Source organism: Tinamus guttatus, unplaced genomic scaffold (assembly GCF_059628265.1).
Source record: "Tinamus guttatus ecotype Peru unplaced genomic scaffold, ASM5962826v1 Tinamus_guttatus_pri_ptg000033l, whole genome shotgun sequence".
NCBI lineage: Eukaryota > Metazoa > Chordata > Aves > Tinamiformes > Tinamidae > Tinamus > Tinamus guttatus.
Genome location: NW_028288567.1, coordinates 3207084 through 3222484, shown reverse-complemented (window position 1 = coordinate 3222484; position 15401 = coordinate 3207084). Strand labels below are relative to the sequence as shown.

The 15401-nt window shown below is 39.8% G+C and overlaps 1 protein-coding gene across 3 annotated transcripts in view; it reads left to right on the top strand.

Moving 5' to 3' along the window:
* The window catches only part of ESRRG (estrogen related receptor gamma), a 363399-nt gene that overhangs the window by 309658 nt on the left and 38340 nt on the right, over positions 1-15401 (top strand). For all 3 annotated transcript variants that reach the window (XM_088532075.1, XM_088532066.1, XM_088532058.1), the window contains exons 4-5: positions 4399-4509; positions 8615-8776. In XM_088532075.1, coding sequence (XP_088388201.1) covers positions 4399-4509; positions 8615-8776 — 273 coding nt within the window. The remainder of the gene's footprint in view (positions 1-4398; positions 4510-8614; positions 8777-15401) is intronic.

The following is a 15401-nucleotide window of genomic DNA, read 5'->3' as shown; positions in this document are numbered from 1 at the left end:
TTGATTATATAGCACCATTCCCAGCGGGGTACCTGTCCCACACGAGGGCCTCCAGGCAGGTTGAGAAAAGGCATGCTAAATAGGAGCAAGAATTTGCAGCAGTGAGAGTGAGGGAAAATGGAGCAAACGGAGAGTTCAGTTTTTGCCTGTGCCAAGTTTCTTTAGGTTGAGATACCTGGAGAGTAGCTCACTTTGTAGGTCAGCCCTAGTCCTCGGTTATTTCTCTGCTGGACTGTACGTGAACAATCTCACTTCAGAGTCGGGGAACAATATAATTTTATTTTATGCTGGCAAACTTTTGATAGAATGTCATGCAAAGATTGTTTGAGGAACTGGGAAGTGAACCTTGCTTTATTGAAGTCAGTGTGTAAATATGAGACCATTTTTTCTTATGGTCACCTGGATTCTTCAATTGTATTAGTATGTGTAATTACCTTTTAAAAAGTGCTTATTACATTGATTTACATAGTTTCCACCTCTCCATATGTTACAGGTCCAGTCTAATCCATTTCTTCTGAGCTTTGTAAATCAGGTCAAAAGGCATGATTTCTCATCACTCTTGAACAGAGGAGTTCAAGTGAGTTGCGTTTTCAGCCCTGGCTGTTGAAAATTATAATTGGTAGCAGGCCCGTTCTCTTTATTTGTACTGCAGTGAGACTCCCCATGGACAGCACAGTTTTTCTTATTTGGGGTTTTGTTTTTGTTTTTCTGTTGAAGAATTTTAAAAATGAAACACAGCGCTGGGGAATGTGGAAAATGAGCTTGCTTGAGTTCAGGGGAGCTTTGCTCAGCTACATTAATGGATAATTTGACCCTCAGTGACAGGACAAGGGGTAATGGGTGTAAGTTGAAACGTAGGAAGTTTAATCTCTGTGTGGAAGAACTTCCTTGCTGTGAGGGTGACAGAGCCCTGGAACAGGCTGCCCAAAGAGGTTGTGGAGTCTCCTTCTCTGGAGATCTTCCAAACCTGCCTGGATGCCACCCTGTGCCACGTGCTCTGGGTGACCCTACTGGAGCAGGGGGGTTGGACTAGATGACCTCTAGAGGTCCCTTCCAACCTCAACCATTCTGTGACTCTGTGATTCTGTAATGAAAATGCTAATAGTGCTGTTGAGCGGGTGCCCAGAGCGGGCTGGATGGGTTGGATGCCTTTCCCTTCACTTCGTGATCGGGGCAGTGACGAGGGTGAGTGGAGCAAGTTCCCAGGAATCCTGTGCACAGCAGATCCAAAGCGAAGGTCCAGCTTCCCTCTGTACCCCAGCTAGATGCCACAGTATCTTCTTTGTACAAAATGTGTTTTGAATTAAAGCAATCGCCTCGATGATTGAGATGTTTGACACTCCCCCGCCCATCCCCTGTCAAGTCAAAAACTTGTGGACAATTTCTTTTTTCTTTTTTTTCCTTGTTTTTTGAGAAAGAAGGAATCCACTGCTGCCATCCTGAAAGCAGATAAACGTATGATTGTGTAGTGAATTCTCTCTACAGCTATAAGAGTTGTAAGAGAAAATGCATGCATATACACAGGAGCCTCAGGATTTCAGTTTGCTATCTCCAGACTCCAATAAGTCCTCACCAGATGTCACTCTGTCATACTTCCTTACTTCTTGGGTAGTATCTTGCTTTGTGTTTACTCCCTGTAAGACTCTTGGGAAGTAAAAGCTTGAGCTATGTGAGATAATCAAAAATTGATTCCAATATAGTTGCTTTGTAGAAGTATTAGGAAAGATGAGCTAAAATGATGGTAAACTTTGTATCAATTTTTTTAAAAAGGCTTATACCTTTCCAATTTATATTCTGCTGGTACTGTGTTATCAAAATAATTTTCACATTAGAATCTGAGTTAATTATAGATTTTTGTAATTTTAAGATAGGCAGTACCCTTATTCACTAGGTATCAGAGTTGTAAAGTTTGTGCTTTTTAAAAAAGCTGCACCTCTGTTCTCAGGTTTAGATATGTATATCCATGAGCACATGGATCTTTGTATAATTTTGCTATTATGACATTTCTCTGTATTTCCTTTCCATTGAATATGTGAATGTCTCAAATGTGTATCTCAGCAAATGCAAAGGAAGTAAAAAATTGTTCATCTTGGTAGATTTATATTATTTTAATTTAAGCTTCAGTTCCATTACTTTTTGATTAAACATACTTCTGTCTGATGCTATCCATCTTTTATCACTATGAAATCTGCTCCCAAGCAGGAAGAAGGATGACATCTGAATTATGCAGAAATCATTTTCTATCTATTTTTCTTAAAATGCTGGGCCATGTTTTTCGTAATCTCACCAATCTCATATGTACCTTGTTCTAATCCTCTGCCTTTTTCCGAATACTCAGCTATCAAATCTTGGTCTCTTGCGGTATGTTTTCCTGGCGGTGTATTGTCCTGAATGCCATTTTTTGCGGGGACATAAAGCTGAAACCCCCTGGTTGAAGGAGGGAGGACACTGGGTTACCATTAGCCCTCAGAAGTTTTTAACTAATAATTTAAAAACGCATTGTTGTAAATAATGCATTTTGAAGTATAACCCTAAACCCAAGGAAATATACCCATTCTCTGTTGATTGAATCGCTGTGAATTGATACTAAATTGCTTTGACAACATATCAGCCACAATATGGTAGGGGATATAGGTAAATACCATAAATAAGGAGATTTCATTCATAATTACACACTGACCACTTTGGATATATAGTTGATTGATTTTGTTGTTTATACGATGTGGATCACACACGTCTATTGGTGCAGCATTTGCAGTAAAGTGAACGGAGCTGCACTATGCAACACGGATGGTTCCAACCCAGTTTCCTGGTGAGCAAGGAGTGAGTGTTCCTGTAGCCAGTGCACTGTTTCACAGTGACATCGGTTGTGACCTGAAGCCAAGGAACGTTCCTGTTATGAACCTTTAGAGACGTGGTCACTGCCCTTGGGGCGGGAGAACAGCCGCTGTGCAAAGACTCCTCACTGAGCAGCAGAGCTGCAGGCTGCCATCTTCTTCAGTCAGCCAGAGCACTCCCTTGTGCTTCATGCAAACTCGAAAAGTAGTAGATAGAACAGGAAAAAACAAGAAATAGGAAAGGAAAGGAAAACAAACAGAAAAACCCTTGGCCTTGGATTTTTGGCTTTTGTTTTCCATCAACCCAGTCAGCCCTCTTCCTTCTTTTGTTTGCAAGAGGAATGAGAGATCTTTCCTGGCGGTTGGATGGTGCTGCCAGAGCAGGTTCATGGGCAGCACATAAATCCCTAGTCTTCACGCTTTGCTCGTAAACTGTAGCTTCTCTTAGTGGTGGTTTTTACGCATTTGAGCCAGTCTTGGAGGTATTTCCCGAGAGGAAGAGAGCAGGGGGCTGATATAATAATGGCAATGGAAAAGATAAATAGAGGGAAGAGAATTAAAGTAGACAATGAGGAGAGAGAAAGTGAGCTGCACTTTAATACATCACTCATATGAATCATTGCTACCTAATGTTTCTTTGCATAATTATATAGTTAAGTCCATGTCATCAGGGACATACTTGATATCCTGCTGCCATACATAGGTGCTGAGTTTTTCAACCTCAGTGAAATGCTATTGCTTGTTTATACTGATACTCTTCCTAGTTGATTAGAAATCTGGAAATCTGGTGGAAATAAATAACATAAAGAAAAACACATCATTATTTTATAGGACCAACCGTGCTTTATTTCCCCTCCCTTTTTTATTTTCTCTTTGAGAGCAGCAACAGCCTGTTTCAGAAAGGTGAGCTCCTATATATTTATAAAACATAAGTATCAGAATGCTTTATTAAAGCAATGAGCAATTTGGAAGTAGAATGCGAATGTTAATTCACTATTGCCGACATCTAAATGAACGCCCATACAATTTCTTTAAAACCTTTTGAACTATTTCAGGTCTTTAAGCTATATATATGTTCTTTTTTTACTAAGGGCACTTCCTTTGTTGTTCTCTGGCCATGTAAATTAAAAGCCTTGCTTTTGGCTATCTGCACTGTATTCAACGCTAATTGTTTATAAAGTTATCTGTACTTGTCATGATGATAGCCTTGTATATCTGTGGTGTTTATTACAGCTTTGAACAGGATTCAGCTTCTGGTAAAGACGACTTCAGATCAAACTCTGTCAAACAAAAACTGAACTTAGCTGTCATTAATATTATTTTTAAAAAATGCTTTTAAATGAACAGGAAATTGTGTTGGGAACTTAGTCTTGCATGTGTGAAAATCTAAATAGCTTGCAAATAATTATAGAATTGTTTTCTATTGTTTTTTAAATTCTTCTTTTGAAATAAACACACCTATTTTAAATAATTCTTGGAAGACAGGAGTTAGAAGATTGTTACCTGAAAGGTATCCTCAAAATATGCTTAATTCCATGTTTTCTCATTTTTCCCAATGCAGGTGTCCGCCTAGACAGAGTACGTGGAGGTCGCCAGAAGTACAAACGCAGGATAGATGCAGAGAACAGCCCATACCTGAACCCTCAGCTAGTTCAGCCAGTAAAAAAGCCATGTAAGTACCTCAGATAGGGCATCTTCTCTCCGAGTGCGGGGCAGGAATCCTGCTCCTGTTCACTCAGTTCCTTCTGGCTGAGGCAGAGGTTTGGTCACAAGATGATACCACGCAGACATTCAGCTATGAACACACTGTGTTTTAAATGTGCTCATCCTATCTCAGGGGAAGTTAAATAACGATTTTTAGAGGTGGAGGTGTATAAATGCATGGGTTATGCAGTGCAGATTTTACATTTACAGGTTATCTTTATTTTTAGTGGTACATAAAATGGTTCATACTGTGATCATTAGTTCATTGGAGCTTCTAGTTTGAGATTTCACAAGAAAGTGATTTTTGTAGTTTTCACTAGCTAAATGAGTTTGACTGCTCAGCCTCCCAATGAAAATACATTAAGAGCCTCATTAATTTACACCTAATACACTACCTAGCATTAGATTAAAGCAGCAATATGCCACACTAATAACAAGCATAGATTGGTAGTTCTGGCTCTGATACCTTTATAAGCATTATGGGTTTTTTGTTTTGCTTTTTTTTCAATAATGTCCTTGATTGTATCTTGCCAGACTGAAATTAAGAGAGAGAGATAGAGAGCTGATCATCTCATCTCTAAAACACAAGTTCCATCCTCTTTGCGATTAACTAAAAATAGTTAGGGGTTTTACTCTGCAGCTTATATAAACTCAAGCAGCGACTGTACTAATTCCATGAAGTAAATTTAATAGCATTATAGCTGTAGTGCAAGAGCCTAGTGTATTACCCTGCAGAGGCATAGACTCCTTATCAAGTGCTTGTGAACTCTTCCAAATTCAAAGCACAATTCACACATCCCATCAGGGAGGTTAATTTGCTATTAAGAGAAATAAGCCAGAGAAATAAAGGAAGGGAAGTTCCTCCTCCTGTCTCTCTCCCTCTGCCCGCTCTGGCTCTGTCAGAAGCAGCAGCACACAAGAGGGTTGTAGGTACCTGACTCTATGGGAGGTGGAATCTGTTCCCGCTTGTGCTCCCCGGTAGGGGACAGTGCTGGGTACTGTAGGCTCGAGCGTGTGGGGAGCTGGAGAGCGCGTCGACAGGCTTTGAACTGTAACTGAAAGGGCATTCTAGCTATGTCAAAGAAAAAAAACAGCCAGTTTTTACATGAAATGAAGGCTTAAGTGAACATATGGCATAGTTTCCTTTTGCCTTTCCAAAAAACATTATGCTGATTATATTCCTTCAATTGTCCAATCTGGCATCTTCCACTCAGCCTACATAAGCTGTCCTACCGCTCCGTAAATACAATCTAGGGCTGCGCTAAGCAGATTTTGCACATTATAATAAAAACTTTCTGATAATACAATAAAATTTAATAAACTAATGCTTAATTTCATTAGAGGTTTAGTTTTCCTGGGTGCACAGATTGTCAGTTTTTCATTTACTTGATATTGTCATTGAGTCGAAATGTTGATAGCCTCACATAGCAAAAAGCCAAGACCAAGCAGGCAAAAATGAAAGAAGCCAGGCCTTTTTGTATGAGGCTAACACTGTTGTACTGAAATACAGGAATCTCTCTGTAAACCCCAGATTACTGCAAAGTAGTGCGTTGCATTACCTTTAAGAAGATAACTATACCGATTTCTCTAAGCTACATTTGTCTGAGATAAACTAACCTCCTTATAAATCATTACTCATTATCTAAATGCCTTCCTTAGTTTTCCCTAGCTACTCCAATTACAAACATCTTTGTAATAAACATTTGTAAAACTTAATTTTTGAATCCCGTCAGGTAGGTGTCAAGCAGCAGTTGAATCGGTTTTGTGAAGAAGTAGCCTGGGAGATTTTCTGGGCCCTGACTGATAGTTTGTGCATAACGAAGGCAGAAGAATGAAAATTGGGTTCTATTGATTCTAATTAGGAAAACATTAAATAAGATTTACCTAGAAACAGTGCTCATGGCTATTCAATTTCCTGAGTGATGGGGCTTTCTGAGTACATTCAGAATTTTCCTGTGCTCTGTTCTGACACATGCTCCAATACACGGAACTTTTTTTCCCTACAGTAAATGAACTGGCATTTGGAGGACATTTCCTAGACGTACTTCTGGTCTCCATAATAATTTCGCAGCTTTCCTATGGAATCTAATGGCCTGCCTGTAGTTCTTGCTGATTGTGAAAATAAAAGAATTTTGATTTTCTGAATCCTAAGTCAAAATATATAGCATTCCTAAATCATCTGCAAAAAAAGCCTTTGATGAGGAAACTTATCAAAAAAGCAAGAGACTTTTCTGGCTATTTTTTTTCCATCTGCAGGGAAAAAGAGCACTTTGGGACTGGAGTGGTTCTTCATTCATTTACCATTGGATAAAAAAGTTTAGGTCCTCATCTATATATGTTTCGATACTAAGAATATCTGCTTTATGTATCCCATTTTTCAATACACACAAAATACTGGAATTTTGGAAGAAGCAACGTTATCTTTTTCACTTAGAAATATGAAATTTTCTATGTGAAATTAAAACATATATAGAAGACTTTAAAAAATAAAAAAGTATGTGCAAATGCTGTTTGCCAATGTAAGTTAAAAGTACTATCTGTCATCTTTAAATAAGAATAGAATTCCCCATTAATCAGTTTGATAATCAGTAGAATATTGAGATGAAGAATTATTCATTTGGCATAGCTCTGACAGTTCATATAAAACAGGACTATATCCCCTCGTAATAAAACACACTTGATGTGATGGTTTCCAGTTGGCTCTTGCACTTTTTTTATGAAGGACTAGCATATATCACAACTTCTGACACACAGATTTAGAATAAGGCAAAAATGCTCGAGACCTGCATAACTCTTCACCCAAAGGAAGGGAAAGGATTGGTGTAAATTCACTACAAGGTGAATTTGGATCTCAAATCCTCGTGCTACATCCGCAGTATAGCTACCATAGCAAAACATGCATAGACAGGAAGTATAATAGTACCTGCTTTTTTAGAGGCCTCATTGGATTAGTCAGGTCCTATATAGAAATAAAATATCTCTGTTGTGCCCCCATGTCGATATAATGCTTGTTTTATGTCTATCCTACTTGTATAATACAGAGTAGCAACACTGTGCAATAAATCTTCCAGGCTCTTTTACTCTTCTTTTTTTTTTTCACTTTTTATTGTAACTTAATTGATTGTTCCAGATGGATTTCTCACAAATCATATGAATGAAAAAGTAAATATTAAACACATAAATGAAAATGTTATATAGATAGAAATAACCAGCGTGTGAATATGATGAAAAATCACTCTTTGCACCAAGGCAGTTTTCTCAAACAGGATTTCCTGTTGTTACTTTCTTAAGTTTTCCACTTTTTTATTGATTTTAGTAACTATTCCTGACTGGCAGTCATAGGAGACGCCTACTCCATTTCTGTACTTCAAGAGGGCAGATTTCTGCGTGATTCTAGATGTGTGTGTGTTTCACAGAAGAACAAATATGTGACAGGACCTCTTTTTTTTCTTATCGTGTATGCCCAAAGGAGTACAGATGTATTGTTAACATTTTAGCAGGCAGGCTACAGGTAATAGAAAATATATGGGATGATAGGCTCTGAGAAAGACCTGAGGCCGTTCTGTTTGGATAGTGTAACAGTGACATCTGAGACACAGGACAGCAGTTGGAGTCACTGACAGAAGTTACAGTTTTCAGTGATTCACTAATTGCCTGTGTTGTTTATTTGGTCAAAAAATACATCAAATATATTCGCTTTTTCTTTTTCCAAGTAATTAAAGCAAAACTCTTCTACTGCGCAGTCTAAAATAGTTTGGAATGCATGAAGATTTTTCTGTAATGATTTTATCCCAGTATTAGGGGGTGATCATGTATTTCTACATTCCATGAAAATTATTTTCTTAAGTACATAATATCTGAGCACTGCTCAGTGCGTAATAAACATTTTTAATGCATCAGATTTGTCTGTGCTGTAACTGCTTGTAGAAGCCAGTAGTGTTACAGAAAGGCTGAATTAGGTCTCATAATTTTTCTCCAGAGAAAATCTTGGGAACTTTGAAATATGAGTCAACTGTTTGAGCAGTAGAATGGTGCTGCTGGGGACGTCATTCTGTTTTGGGCCCTTTTTGCAGATAACAAGATTGTCTCCCACTTGCTGGTGGCTGAACCAGAGAAGATCTACGCGATGCCCGACCCCACTGTCCCGGACAGCGACATCAAGGCGCTCACTACTCTTTGTGACCTGGCAGACAGAGAGCTGGTGGTGATCATTGGATGGGCCAAGCATATTCCAGGTATACACAGTGTTTATTGCAAATAACTGACTCACAGGAATCATCGCATGGATTGTATTCTTGTGGTGACAAAGACAATTTGTTCTCTCATTACAGTACGTTAAGTTTTTTCAGGGCTGTGGATTATTCACAGGCCATAGCCTAGATGATAATATTCTTACCTTGGAAGCAATATTATTCTTGCTATGCTTGTTACCATGTTAATAAGTTTTACATACTGCTCGCTGAATCAGTTTCCTTTATTAAGATAAACCTGCGGTGCCGTCTGGAGCATTGGGCTGGTAGGAAGGGCAGTGAGCTGCCTGAAACACTCTCCTTGGTGCTCCTCTGCGCAGCACTAGCTGAGCATGAGGCTAGTTGCTCTCTTCTATAGGGAGGGCACTGACTGAGGCTGTCTACAGAGGAACTAAAAATGCAGTCGTGTTTGGGTATAGCACAGGGGAGTTGTCCTCGCCATTGACTGAACTGGTATGAGAACTCCATTGCAGCAGCAGGTCAGCAGAAAAATCTGAGTTCTACCTAAGGGTCTGTTCCTTCAGCTCCACAGTTCCTTGGTCTGCATGAGAAGTACTGGGGCCTAGGTCAGGTAAATGTGTTTCTTTCATTGAAGCTAACTGGCAAGTTCCTGTTAGCAAGAAAAGCAGGGGGTCTTCAGGAGTGCTCGCTGAGAACGGATGAGCGATTTCCTCAGATGACATTCAAAGTATGGGCTTTTTCCCACAGTTATGGGTTATTGGTGCTTGCTCTGTGGGCTAATACACAAGCCTATAAACATGGCTTTCAGTCTTGCCTTTCACAAATGGTGAAGTCACACAAAAACGTTTGGAGCCTTCACTGGTTTTTAAGGCATTTTTCTAGTCTAGCACATGCGCAGGAATGTTTGTGCACTTTTATAAGCTTGTCACTTCTCTAATTTCCATAGTGGAGCCTCACCAAATATATGAACTGATAACCTTTAATTCCTCTGAGTAACGCAACACCCTTAGTTTAGATGTGGTGGCAGGATGCCTTAGTATTAATCAATAATTCAGTCAGTTGTCTATTTGTCCAAGTTAAAAATACATTTTTCTATCCTCAGAAGAAATTGCATTATTAGTCTTCTACTCTTACTGTAAGCAGCACAGTGGAAACAGCCCAACCACTGAATCTTTTTTATTCTTTAAGCAGAAAGCACAGTGTCTGTTTTCCAATCTATAACTTTGTTGGTGGGGCTCTTGTTTATTTAGCACTGCACAAACATTAACTTTAGGTAAGAATTGCCTCTTCTTATTTCTTTATGTTGTGCCAAGCACTACGAGGCCCTCCTTTTTATGGCAGGTGCTTCTGAGTCATTGTTGATAAGTGCAAAAAGTGCCAAATAATAGCAACAAAACAATCTGGATGCTTATGGAAATCTGTTTTACTTCAGGGGAAAGACAGCAACCTCCAGAATCTGAGGCAGCCAATATGCCACCCCGTTGAAATTTAGTTGTTATCTATACCACAAGTGGTGTATAAACAAGCTTTGTATCACAAGCAGTGTTTTTCTGGTACAGTTAACTTATTTCTGTCTCCTTAAACTAGTTTGTCTTTATGCTTTGAATGCTACAGTAATTTCTTTAATCAAATTGATGGAAGTCCCTTTCCCAGCCCACACTGAAACCAATTTATTGGTCATGATACGCCAGCTATGTTGCTAACAGTCGTAACGAACTGTCAGGCAATATCGCAGTGAGGCTAATTTGAAGTCATTAGGTGTGCAGCGTTCAGGCAACAATTTGTTACAGTGGTTAGGAACACAGCTGACATTTCTGAATGGCTTTGTTCAGAGCAGGTCTAGATGAGCCCGAGCAAATTGTAAACTAATTTAAACATCACTCTGCATTATACTAGCTACTTTGTCTTACACTGGTTGCTAATAAAGCACCCCAAATTAAGTCAAAATGAGTTAAATAGGTGAGTTTGCGTTTGGTCTCTGGAAGATACCTGCATTAGTTTAAGCAAAAGCGAGCAGTGCTCAGAGAAGTCGGGCACGCAGTAGTTGCAGGGGAGCTTTTATCAGTTTGATTTGGGAATATGGGGCATAGCTTGGGTTTGGCTGGGGAGGAGTGGGAAGGACAGCGGGAAGGGACTGAGCAGGCTTTAAAATGACTCAGTGGATTTGGGCAGTGTGGAAAAAGCTACTGGATGCCACGAACTGGCACTGCAGATGCAAAATCTACAATGTGAGGAACGTTTGTGTCATGGGGCAGGCCTTTACGATGCCTTGTGGTAGTAGAGGGCGGTGATAAAATCCTTGCTTGCTCTCTGCTGAGCACAAAAACCAAAATGCAAAGGGGCTTGATCTGCGAGGGTAAATGCGAGCAGCATCTGTAGCTTGGTTCTGAGAGATGAAGCACTGTGGAGCTGGGACTGCCTGGGCTCAGCTAGCGCCTGGCGCAAAACCTCTCGTTGGAAAGCAGGGATTGGTGCTACCTGGCTGCTTGCTAAGGCAACCCGTGTTCCTGCAGGCCCCAGCACAGCAGAGTGGAAAAGGGATGAGTTAGAAAAGGAGTGCAGGTCACCCAGAAGTTCTCTGTTGATGGTGGGACAGGTAAATTCTTGGCGTAAATCTCTTGGGAGTCAACTAATTATGCCAGTAGTGAATTTGTACCTAGCACAGCAATTAGTAATGCTCTTTACTGTAGCGATTTTGCAGCTTTTTATAATTAAAGGCCCTCACATATCAGCTGCATAATAACTAATAAAGATCTCATTCTAAAGCGTTGTATTTCGAAGTCAAATGTATGTGTGTGGAAAGAAAACAACATTTTTTTCTATTCTAACAGGGAGTCTTTTAATAGAATTATCTATGAAAAGGTGATAATGCAACACGCATTCTTTCCTGACAACCATTATCCTTTGCAGCTGTACCCTACAAATTGTTTTCAAAATACGCAAAGTTCAGATGCTTTCATAAAGTCGTTAATATTTTTGTGCTATTGGAAATATTTTCAGTTGTTGCCTTTATTGAACAAAAAGTGGATGCCACCTACAAAAGGAAATATAGAAAGAAAAATACATATAGAAGGGCTTTATCAGTAAATAGAATTAGTCTCCTTGCATTAATAAATCAAATAAATGGAAAGTGTGTTGTTATGAAACATGACCACGTCTTATCGGAGGAGGAAAAAGATCACAATGGCATTAGGAAATGCTTGACTTTAGTTAGAGCAGCATAAGGGCACCAGAACAGATGACGGTGCCCTAATAGCCCTTCTTAAGAATGACAGGGCCCCGCCATTAGCATCCTTTTATATCCTTGGAAATTGCTCATGCCTCGCTTTTCTGCTTCCTATCTGCCCGACTCTTTTTTATTTCTCTTTCAATTTCATCCGCGCTCGGATAAGCGCATGCTAACACAATATGATTGAGCTGTAAAATGGGACGCTGTCGCCTCTAATCTCTTTTATGTAGATATGGAGGTACTTCCACACTCCACTTCATTCGCTCCCATTGTTGGCCTTTTTAGAATGTGTTGCCGAGTAATGGAGGCTCAGTCAAATATTAGAGCTAGGTTTCACAGGGTGTGATAAGAAGATTATCAGCCCAGCAGTCAGATCTATTGTTGTTCTTTGTGTCAGATTAAAATATTCCTGTGTACTGTAACTTCGTTAGCAAAATACTGAAGGTGCGCAGGGAGACTGGTGCTGCTTCGGCTCCCGTTCGATGAGGCAGAGCCCATATTAACTGACCTACGTAAATTGTAAATATATTTACGGAGCCTCTGCAAGATGTTATGTTTTGTTTTGTTTTATTTTATTTTATTTTATTTTATTTTATTTTATTTTATTTTATTTTATTTTATTTTATTTTATTTTATTTTTTACTTTATTTTATTTTATACTTTTATTTTATTTTACTTTTTTATTTTATTAATTTATTTTATTATTTTATTATTTTACTTTTTCTTATTTTTTTACTTTATCTCTTAAATAACAGATGCCTGGTTAATTCAATATTTAATGTTAGCTGAGTTTTCCGCCTTTTGCTCTGTATTTTTGAGAGGGTCTGTTTTATTGCAGGTATATTTAATTAATTTAACTCTTTTCCACTGTGAGGTGGAATTCTGCTGATGTCTAGTCACAGTTTCAGGGTCGTTTAGGCACCATTTCTGTAATGTAACTGTCTCATTGGCATTCAGGAAAAATATGCAATGTTCTTTTATATTAAGTGGAGGCAGGAAACATTAAGCTCTTAAAAATGTGCATAACAGGAAGCTAAAGGGACAAAATGTTCTCTAAAAATTTGCATGCATGAAAAAACATCAACCAGACCATAGAAATCAACTTTTTGCACTTAAAATGAAAAATTTGTTTGGAAGGAGTAAACCAGGCTAATACATCAAAAATAACTAGTTACATTATTTAGTGGAGTAAGGCTGCTTGTCCTCAGCGACACCCGTGCTTTGCGAGCAGCAGCCGTCTGCAAGAAGGGGAGTAGCTAGAGACGGGTACCACCAGTGCGGCTAGTTTGAAAAAGAAAAGCAGACGTGATTTTGATGGAGAAAATCCAAGGATGTTTTGAATATTTTAGTGCTAATGTTAATGTTTTATGAAACATTATTGTTCTAGCATACTCTTTGTAAAAGAGGACAATATTTAAGCTTTCCTTTCCAAAGCAGCTCTCAGGGGGGTAGTTACATCCTCATGCCGAGCAAGAGCGTTTCTTGCTGCAGTTGTCATTTCTGAAATGCCTTTTTTTCATCATCTGTTCCAGGAATACCACCCAGTGTAGGTAAAAGTAGAAAGCAGAAGTGATCAGTAATCACTTCTGGAAAGCTAATTTTCAAGAAAGCCTAAGAGCATGCAAATACAGTATATCCATGCAGGTGTGAGGTGTGTATGTGTTTGTTCCCATGCACATAATTGTGCATGTAACTCTATGTCTGTGTCTTAATGGACCTGTAGCGCATGTTTAAATGAGATGAAAAAGTGCTGAATGTTATTTCATGGTAGCAATCACGTCTGTAGGACTTTGAAGACGGGCTGAAATCACGTATTGGAGCTACCTGGTGTATAAAATCACATCTTCTAGCTTTTGCTAGCATCTGCCTTATGCCCAAATCGTTCTCTGGACAGCCAGTACTGCGAGGGGAATAGGTGTCTACCTCTATGTCTGTCCCATGCGGCGTGCAGCTGTAAAATCACTTTATTTCTGCTAAATTGGAGACCCTTGGTAGTGTGGTATACTGCTGGTTGGATTTGGGACCGTTTCAGACAACAGCAGCATTCCTGCAGCTGTCTTGGAGTCCCCTGTCACAGGGCGCCTCCGCTCCAGGCACAGGTGGACGTGTCAGTGTGGCGTTTACTGCTCCTGTAGCTTGGAGTGGGGCATGAGCTCCTTCACGCTAAGAGGTTTGCACTGATAATAACTTGAGCCTCCTGGGGAAGCAGGACATGCTGCCCTTTATCCCTGTTCTGTCTGGGACACTCTGCAGGTTCTCTTGGCCTTCTCTCTATCAAAACGCCCCTGCGTGCTCTCCTCTGAAGCCCTCCTTCCCGTGGCACGCGCTGGTTGTGGGGACCAGACACGTTCGGCCTTGGCAGGAGACGTTCTCTGGCTCTCAACCTGCAGGACTCGCGTTCCCCGCGGGATGCCGTTCCCCAGGCCTTGCAGGGAGAGGTTCCAGCCAAAAGGCTCCCAAACACTGTGAACTTCCGGGCCTCTCCTGCTAAATTGTTTGACGGGGAGGTCGGCCATAGACTGTCAGCTCTGTCTTTGAGCCTGAGTGCAGGGGAGCTGCCTGATACTGCCAGGGTGCAGATACTGATTCAAGCGCTCAGCGGAGTAGAAAAACAGTGTATTGAAATGCCAGGAGTTCATCTGTCCCGCTGGTTTTTTACATCAGTATTCTCAAAATCAGTTGAACTACTAGGAATGGTGTGGGCTTTTTATTATTTTGGGGGATTTTTTTTATTTTGAGGAGGAGATGGAGGAGGTGCATGTGATTTTGCAAGGCAGGAAGGAGGCTGGATTGAGGTATCACACTGGAGGTGTGATACAGCACCTCCGCTCTGTTTCCAAAACAGAACAGGAATGTGCAGAGTAGTAGATAGTAGTTATAGACATGTCCATTTGTTTGTTTCAAAAACAATATATCCACCTAAGATATAATGGCAGACTATCCGTGATGGATTCGTTACTAAGTCAATGACAAAAGGTCTGCACAGTAAGAAACGGAATATGCCCTGTGTGGAATACGAGATAGGGCCGCTCGTAGTGTGTGCCTGTTGATCAGAAAAGACTGGTTCCAGTTCAGAATTGAGACAGACAGCAGTGGAGAGGGGAGGAAGCTACTGCTACTGCCAGTCATAGCTCTGCCAGGATAAATGGAGCACTTGAGCTCCCAGAATAGTCAATTCTGGCAACTTTTCCTAGCATTAAATTAACCGAAAATTTTTTAAAAAAGTATTCCCCAGTTATTAAAGGTATGCTCTGATATAAAATACATGTGCAGTAAGATTGAAATGATTCTTTTACATAGTCATTTATATGCTGGTTTTGATTTTAAAATAAATCCCTATTACAAAAAAAAAAAAAAGGAAAAAGAAAAGCTTGTTTAAGAATAATTTTGTTGTCTCAAACTTTTTCACTTAGTTTTATG